The following is a 9,567-nucleotide window of genomic DNA, read 5'->3' as shown; positions in this document are numbered from 1 at the left end:
TCCCAGACCGGGGAAGGACGGCAGGTTTCATTCCCTAAAGGACAGTCGTGAACCAGTTGGGTTTTTACGACAATCCGACAGCTTCGCGGTCACTTTTACTGAGACCAGATTTTTATTTCCAGATTTTTTACACTGAATTCCCAGATTCTCTAGTTTTCAGTGTCTGATATTACATCAAAGTGTCTTTTAAACAAATATTGGCATCTTCAGATTCCTCAGTTCTTTGATCTGATTGACTTGTTCTTCGCAGGAGTTGTGTAAACAGCTGGAATCCAAGCAATGCACTTATGACAATATTCACAAAATGATGGAACAACTGCTCACTGACAGTGACATCCCGAAGGGATCCAGCACAGAGCACAGCCTCGACCTATTGGAGCAGAAATGGGAGGCTGTGTACCTTAAAGTACAGGAGAGAAAGGTAATTAGGGCTGTGTACACGAGAGAGAAACAAGGAGAGTGTGCACACGAGAGAGAAACAGGAAGAGTGTGTACACAACACGAGAGGGAAACAGGGAGAGTGTGTACACAACACGAGAGGGAAACAGGGAGAGTGTGTACACAACACGAGAGGGAAACAGGGAGAGTGTGTACACAACACGAGAGGGAAACAGGGAGAGTGTGTACACCACACGAGAGAGAAACAGGGAGAGTGTGTACACAACACGAGAGGGAAACAGGGAGAGTGTGTACACAACACGAGAGGGAAACAGGGAGAGTGTGTACACAACACGAGAGGGAAACAGGGAGAGTGTGTACACAACACGAGAGAGAAACAGGGAGAGTGTGTACACAACACGAGAGGGAAACAGGGAGAGTGTGCACACGAGAGAGAAACAGGGAGAGTGTGTACACAACACGAGAGAGAAACAGGGAGAGTGTGTACACAACACACGAGAGAGAAACAGGGAGAGTGTGTACACAACACGAGAGGGAAACAGGGAGTGTGTGCACACAACATGAGAGGGAAACAGGGAGAGTGTGTACACCACACGAGAGAGAAACAGGGAGAGTGTGTACACAACACACGAGAGGGAAACAGGGAGAGTGTGTACACCACACGAGAGAGAAACAGGGAGAATGTGTACACCACACGAGAGAGAAACAGGGAGAGTGTGTACACAACACGAGAGGGAAACAGGGAGAGTGTGTACACCACACGAGAGAGAAACAGGGAGAGTGTGTACACAACACGAGAGGGAAACAGGGAGAGTGTGTACACAACACGAGAGAGAAACAGGGAGAGTGTGTACACAACACGAGAGGGAAACAGGGAGAGTGTGTACACAACACGAGAGGGAAACAGGGAGAGTGTGTACACAACACGAGAGGGAAACAGGGAGAGTGTGTACACAACACGAGAGGGAAACAGGGAGAGTGTGTACACAACACGAGAGGGAAACAGGGAGAGTGTGTACACAACACGAGAGAGAAACAGGGAGAGTGTGTACACAACACGAGAGGGAAACAGGGAGAGTGTGCACACGAGAGAGAAACAGGGAGAGTGTGTACACAACACGAGAGGGAAACAGGGAGAGTGTGTACACAACACACGAGAGAGAAACAGGGAGAGTGTGTACACAACACGAGAGGGAAACAGGGAGTGTGTGCACACAACATGAGAGGGAAACAGGGAGAGTGTGTACACAACACGAGAGAGAAACAGGGAGAGTGTGTACACAACACACGAGAGGGAGACAGGGAGAGTGTGTACACCACACGAGAGAGAAACAGGCAGAGTGTGTGTACACAACACGAGAGGGAAACAGGGAGAGTGTGTACACCACACGAGAGAGAAACAGGGAGAATGTGTACACCACACGAGAGAGAAACAGGCAGAGTGTGTACACCACACGAGAGAGAAACAGGGAGTGTGTGTACACAACACGAGAGGGAAACAGGGAGTGTGTGCACACAACACGAGAGGGAAACAGGGAGTGTGTGCACACAACATGAGAGGGAAACAGGGAGAGTGTGTACACCACACGAGAGAGAAACAGGGAGTGTGTGTACACAACACGAGAGGGAAACAGGGAGTGTGTGCACACAACATGAGAGGGAAACAGGGAGAGTGTGTACACCACACGAGAGAGAAACAGGGAGAGTGTGTACACAACACGAGAGGGAAACAGGGAGTGTGTGCATACAACATGAGAGGGAAACAGGGAGTGTGTGCACACAACATGAGAGGGAAACAGGGAGAGTGTGTACACCACACGAGAGGGAAACAGGGAGAGTGTGTACACCACACGAGAGAGAAACAGGGAGAGTGTGTACACAACATGAGAGGGAAACAGGGAGAGTGTGTACACCACACGAGAGAGAAACAGGGAGTGTGTGTACACAACACGAGAGGGAAACAGGGAGTGTGTGCATACAACATGAGAGGGAAACAGGGAGTGTGTGCACACAACATGAGAGGGAAACAGGGAGAGTGTGTACACCACACGAGAGAGAAACAGGGAGAGTGTGTACACAACATGAGAGGGAAACAGGGAGAGTGTGTACACCACACGAGAGAGAAACAGGGAGTGTGTGTACACAACACGAGAGGGAAACAGGGAGTGTGTGCACACAACATGAGAGGGAAACAGGGAGAGTGTGTACACCACACGAGAGAGAAACAGGGAGAGTGTGTACACAACATGAGAGGGAAACAGGGAGAGTGTGTACACAACACGAGAGAGAAACAGGGAGTGTGTGCACACAACATGAGAGGGAAACAGGGAGTGTGTGCACACAACATGAGAGGGAAACAGTCAGAGTGTGTACACAACACGAGAGGGAAACAGGGAGTGTGTGCACACAACATGAGAGGGAAACAGGGAGTGTGTGCACACAACATGAGAGGGAAACAGTCAGTGTGTACACCACACGAGAGAGAAACAGGGAGTGTGTGTACACAACACGAGAGGGAAACAGGGAGTGTGTGCACACAACACGAGAGGGAAACAGGGAGTGTGTGCACACAACATGAGAGGGAAACAGGGAGAGTGTGTACACCACACGAGAGAGAAACAGGGAGAGTGTGCACAGCACACAAGAGAGAAACAGGGAGAGTGTGTACACAACACACGAGAGAGAAACAGGGAGAGTGTGTACACCACACGAGAGAGAAACAGGCAGAGTGTGTACACAACACGAGAGAGAAACAGGCAGAGTGTGCACAGCACACGAGAGAGAAACAGGGAGAGTGTGTACACAACACGAGAGGGAAACATGGAGAGTGTGCACAGTACACGAGAGAGAAACAGGGAGAGTGTGTACACAACACACGAGAGGGAAACAGGGAGAGTGTGTACACAACACGAGAGGGAAACAGGGAGAGTGTGTACACAACACACGAGAGGGAAACGGAGAGTGTGTACACAACACGAGAGAGAAACAGGGAGAGTGTGTACACAACACGAGAGAAACAGGGAGAGTGTGCACAGCACACGAGAGAGAAACGGAGAGTGTGTACACAACACGAGAGGGAAACAGGGAGAGTGTGTACACAACACACGAGAGAGAAACAGGGAGAGTGTGTACACCACACGAGAGAGAAACAGGGAGAGTGTGCACAGCACACGAGAGGGAAACAGGGAGAGTGTGTACACCACACGAGAGAGAAACTGTAAACATCCCCATCCTCAATGATGGCGGAGTCCAGCACGTGAGTGCAAAAGACAAGGCTGAAGCGTTTGCAACCATCTTCAGCCAGAAGTGCCGAGTGGATGATCCATCTCAGCCTCCTCCCGATATCCCCACCATCACAGAAGCCAGTCTTCAGCCAATTTGATTCACTCCACATGATATCAAGAAATGGCAGAGTGCACTGGATACAGCAAAGGCTATGGGCCCCGACAACATCCCAGCTGTAGTGCTGAAGACTTGTGCTCCAGAACTAGCCACGCCTCCAGCCAAACTGTTCCAGTACAGCTACAACACTGGCATCGACCCGACAATGTGGAAAATTGCCCAGGTATGTCCTGTCTACAAAAAGCAGGACAAATCCAATCCGGCCAATTACCGCCCCATCAGTCTACTCTCAATCATCAGCAAAGTGATGGAAGGTGTCGTCGACAGTGCTATCAAGCGGCACTTACTCACCAATAACCTGCTCACCGATGCTCAGTTTGGGTTCCGCCAGGACCACTCGGCTCCAGACCTCATTACAGCCTTGGTCCAAACATGGACAAAAGAGCTGAATTCCAGAGGTGAGGTGAGAGTGACTGCCCTTGGCATCAAGGCAGCATTTGACCGAGTGTGGCACCAAGGAGCCCCAGTAAAATTGAAATCAATGGGAATCAGGGGGAAAACTCTCCAGTGGCTGGAGTCATACCTAGCACAAAGGAAGATGGTAGTGGTTGTTGGAGGCCAATCATCTCAGCCCCAGGACATTGCCGCAGGAGTTCCTCAGGGCAGTGTCCTAGGCCCAACCATCTTCAGCTGCTTCATCAATGACCTTCCCTTCATCATAAGGTCAGAAATGGGGATGTTCGCTGATGATTGCACAGTGTTCAGTTCCATTCGCAACCCCTCAGATAATGAAGCAGTCCGAGCCTGCATGCAGCAAGACCTGGACAAAATCCAGGCTTGGGCTGATAAGTGGCAAGTAACATTCGCACCAGACAAGTGCCAGGCAATGACCATCTCCAACAAGAGAGAGTCTAACCACCTCCCCTTGACATTCAACGGCATTACCATCGCCGAATCCCCCACCATCAACATCCTGGGGGTCACCATTGACCAGAAACTTAACTGGACCAGCCAGAGGCTGGATATTCTGTGGTGAGTGACTCACCTCCTGACTCCCCAAAGCCTTTCCACCATCTACAAGGCATAAGTCAGGAGTGTGATGGAATACTCTCCACTTGCCTGGATGAGTGCAGCTCCAACAACACTCAAGAAGCTCGACACCATCCAAGATAAAGCAGTCCGCTTGATTGGCACCCCATCCACCACCCTAAACATTCACTCCCTTCACCACCGGCACTCTGTGGCTGCAGTGTGTACCATCCACAGGATGCACTGCAGCAACTCGCCAAGGCTTCTTCAACAGCACCTCCCAAACCCGCAACCTCTACCACCTAGAAGGACAAGAGCAGCAGGCGCATGGGAACAACACCACCTGCACGTTCCCCTCCAAGTCACACACCATCCCGACTTGGAAATATATCGCCGTTCCTTCATCGTCGCTGGGTCAAAATCCTGGAACTCCCTTCCTAACAGCTCTGTGGGAGAACCGTCACCACACGGACTGCAGCGGTTCAAGAAGGCGGCTCACCACCACCTTCTTAAGGGCAATTAGGGATGGGCAATAAATGCCGGCCTCGCCAGCAACGCCCACATCCCGTGAACGAGTAAAAAAAACAGAGAGAGTATGTACACCACACGAGAGTCATAGAGTCATAGAGTTAGAGTCATAGAGTTATACAGCACGGATGGAGGCCCTTCGGCCCATCGTGTCCGCGCCGGCCATCAGCCCTGTCTACTCTAATCCCATATTCCAGCATTTGGTCCGTAGCCTTGGATGCTATGGCATTTCAAGTGCTCATCCAAATGCTTCTTGAATGTTGTGAGGGTTCCTGCCTCCACAACCCTTTCAGGCAGTGAGTTCCAGACTCCAACCACCCTCTGGGTGAAAAAGTTCTTTCTCAAATCCCCTCTAAACCTCCCGCCTTTTACCTTGAATCTATGTCCCCTCGTTATCGAACCCTCAACGAAGGGAAAAAGCTCCTTCGTATCCATCCTATCTGTGCCCCTCATAATTTTGTACACCTCAATCATGTCCCCCCTCAGCCTCCTCTGCTCCAAGGAAAACAAACCCAATCTTCCCAGTCTCTCTTCATAGCTGAAGCGCTCCAGCCCTGGTAACATCCTGGTGAATCTCCTCTGCACCCTCTCCAAAGCGATCACATCCTTCCTGTAGTGTGGCGACCAGAACTGCACACAGTACTCCAGCTGTGGCCTAACCAGTGTTTTATACAGCTCCATCATAACCTCCTTGCTCTTATATTCTATGCCTCGGCTAATAAAGGCAAGTATCCCATATGCCTTCTTTACCACCTTATCTACCTGTTCCGCCGCCTTCAGGGATCTGTGAACTTGCACACCAAGATCCCTCTGACCCTCTGTCTTGCCTAGGGTCCTCCCATTCATTGTGTATTCCCTTGCCTTGTTAGTCCCTCCAAAGTGCATCACCTCGCACTTTTCCGGGTTAAATTCCATTTGCCACTGTTCCGCCCATCTGACCAACCCATCTATATCGTCCTGCAGACTGAGGCTATCCTCCTCGCTATTTACCACCCTACCAATTTTTGTATCATCAGCGAACTTACTGATCATACCTTTTACATTCATATCCAAGTCATTAATGTAGACCACAAACAGCAAGGGACCCAGCACCGATCCCTGTGGTACCCCACTGGCCACAGGCTTCCAGTCACAAAAACAACCTTCGACCATCACCCTCTGCCTTCTGCCACTAAGCCAGTTTTGTATCCAAAGTGCCAAGGCACCCTGGATTCCATGGGCTCGTACCTTCTTGACCAGTCTCCTGTGGGGGACTTTATCGAAGGCCTTACTGAAATCCATGTATACCACATCCACTGCGTTACCCTCATCCACACGCCTAGTCACCCCCTCAAAAAATTCAATCAAATTAGTCAGACATGATCTTCCTTGACAAAGCCATGTTGACTATCCCTGATTAATCCTTGCTTCTCCAAGTGGAGACTAAAGAATTTTGTACCCTCTAATCCTTTTACACTCTGAGTATCCCAGTTAATATTGGGGAAGTTGAAATCCCCCACTATTATTACCCTATTATTTGCACAATTTTCTGAGATTTGCCTGCATATCTGTTCCTCTATCTCCCCCTGACTGTTTGGGGGCCTATAGTACACTCCCATCAAAGTGCTTGCCCCCTTTTTGTTTTTAAGCTCCACCCATATGGCCTCATTAGAGGAACCTGCTGATATATCATCCCTCCTTATGGCAGTAATTGATTCTTTAATTAATATTGCGACCCCCCCTCCTATTATACCTCCCCCTCTGTCTCGCCTGAAGATTCTGTACCCTGGAATATTGAGCTGCCAGTCTTGCCCCTCCCTCAACCATGTCTCTGTGACAGCAACAATATCATACTCCCATGTGTTTATCAACACCTTCAGTTCATCCACCTTATTCGCAAGACTCCTTGCATTAAAATAGATGCCATCCAGCCTTGCCCTCACATATTTGCCCTGTCTTCCAAGCTGACTTGTTTTTTTCTCTATATTTGGCTGCACATCACCCCCTATTGTAGCTCCACTCTGTATCCCATCCCCCTGCCAAGTTAGTTTAAACCCCCCCCAACAGTGCTAGCAAACCTCCCCGCAAGGATATTTGTCCCGCTCTGGTTCAGATGCAACCCGTCCGACTTGTACAAGTCCCACCTTCCCCAGAAGCAGGCCCAGTGATCCAGGAAACTGAAACCCTCCCTCCTGCACCAACTCTTTAGCCACGCATTCATCTGTTCTATCCTCCTATTTCTATACTCACTAGCCCGTGGCACTGGGAGTAATCCAGAGATTACAACCTTTGAGGTCCTGCTCTTTAATCTGCTCCCTAGCTCCCTAAATTCTTGATGCAGGACCTCATCTCCCTTCCTACCTATGTCGTTGGTCCCAATGTGGACCACGACCTCTGCCTGCTCACCCCTCCCCCTTGAGAATGCCCTGAAGCCGCTCAGTGACATTCAGAGAGAGAAACAGGAAGAGTGTAGATTGGGAATTTAGATTAAAACATATGACAGTAGATAAGCAATGGTGAACATTCAAAGAAATATTTCATAATTCTCAACGAATGTACATTCCCATGTGGAGTAAAAACTCCACGGGAAAAATGATCCAACCGTGGCTAACTAGAGAAGTTAAGGATAGTATTGGATTAAAAGAAGAGGCTTATAATGTTGCCAAGAAGAGTAGTGAGCCTGAGGATTGGGAGAGTTTTAGAAACCAGCAAAGGACGACCAAAACATTGATAATTGGCTGGAGAGTCTCGAACTAGGGGTCATAGTCTCAGGATAAGGGCTCGGACATTTAAGACTGAGATGAGGAGGAATTTCTTCACTCAGAGGGTTGTGAATCTTTGGAATTCTCTATCCCAGAGGGCTGTGGATGCTGAGTCATTGAATATATTCAAGGCTGAGATCGATAGATTTTTGGACTCTTTGGATGCTGAGTCATTGAATATATTCAAGGCTGAGATCGATAGATTTTTGGACTCTCGGGGAATCAAGGAATATGGGGATCGGGCGGGAAAGTGGAGTTGAGGTCAAAGATCAGCCATGATCTGATTGAATGGCGGAGCAGGCTCGAGGGCCGAATGGCCTACTCCTGCTCCTATCTCTCTCTCTCTCTCTCTTTGGGTCTCTCTTCGCCTCTCTCCACTCCCTCACCCCCTCTCTCTCCTCACTCTCTCTCCTACTTTCTCCCTCACTCCCACTCTCTTTCCCATCCCTCACCCCTCCTCTTTCTCCCTCCCCACATTCCCTCTCTCTCACTCTCTCTCCCCTCTCTCGTAACCTCTCTGTCCCTCTCTCTCCCCTCTCCCTCCCCCTCTCTGCCTTCTCTCTCTCCCCTCTCCCACCCTCTCTCTCTCTCCCCCCCCCCCCCCACTCTGCCTCCCCCTCTCTTCCCCCTCTCTCCCACTCTCAATCCCCTCTCTCTCTCTCCCCCTATTTCATTGACGCCCACATCCCATGAACGAATAAAAAAAATTCTTCCATCTCCCTCCCCCTCTCTATCTCTCTCTCTCTCACTCTCTCCTCTCTCCCCCTCTCTCCCCCACTCTCACCCCCTCTCTCCCCCACTCTCCCCCCTCTCTCCCCACTCTCCCCCTCTCTCCCCCAACTCACCCCCACTCTCACCCCCACTCTCCCCCTCACTCCCCCACTCCACCCCTCACTCCCACTCTCACCCACTCTCTCCCCTCTCTCCCCCACTCTCTCCCCCTCTCTCCCCCTCTCTCCCCCACTCTCTCTCCCCCCCTCCTCTCCCCCTCTCTCCCCCACTCTCTCCCCCTCTCTCCACCTCTCTCCCCCACTCTCACCCCTTCCCTCCCCTTCTCTCCCCCTCTCTCCACCTCTTTCCACCTCTCCCCAATCTCTCCCCCTCTTACCCCCTCTCTCTCCCTCTACCCCCTCCCACCCCTCTCGCTCTCTCAACCTCTTTGTCCTCTCTCTCCTCCTCACTCCCCTCTCCCTTGCTCTCACCCTCTCTCTCTCCACCTCTCCTATTCTCTCTCCCCACTCCCTCGCTCTCTCTCTGTCTCTCTCCCTTCTCTCTCTCTCCCCTCACCCCCTCTCTTTCTGTCTGTCTCTCTCCCCTCTCTCTCTCTCTGTCTCTCCCCTCTATCTCCCTCCTCCTATCTCTCCCCCATTTCTCCCCCATTTCTCCCCCTCTCCCTCTCCCTCCCCTCTCTCTCTCTCCCCTCTCTCCCTCTCCCCCTCTCTCTCTCTCCCCTCTCTCTCCCTCTCCCTCCCCTCTCTCTCTCTCCCCTCTTTTTCTCCCAGCTATCTCCCTCCCCCTATCTCTCCCG

The 9,567-nt window shown here is 50.8% G+C and overlaps 1 protein-coding gene across 1 annotated transcript in view; it reads left to right on the top strand.

Annotated features, from left to right (window-relative positions):
• Positions 1 to 250: 250 nt before the first annotated feature.
• Positions 251 to 9,567, top strand: part of macf1b (microtubule actin crosslinking factor 1b) — a gene marked incomplete at its 5' end in the record, with an annotated part of 275,059 nt that continues 265,742 nt past the window's right edge. Inside the window, one exon of the mRNA XM_067978314.1 lies at positions 251 to 421. Coding sequence (XP_067834415.1) covers positions 251 to 421 — 171 coding nt within the window. The remainder of the gene's footprint in view (positions 422 to 9,567) is intronic.

Source organism: Heptranchias perlo, unplaced genomic scaffold (genome assembly GCF_035084215.1).
Source record: "Heptranchias perlo isolate sHepPer1 unplaced genomic scaffold, sHepPer1.hap1 HAP1_SCAFFOLD_262, whole genome shotgun sequence".
Lineage (NCBI taxonomy): Eukaryota > Metazoa > Chordata > Chondrichthyes > Hexanchiformes > Hexanchidae > Heptranchias > Heptranchias perlo.
This window is presented reverse-complemented; position numbering and strand designations above follow the sequence as displayed.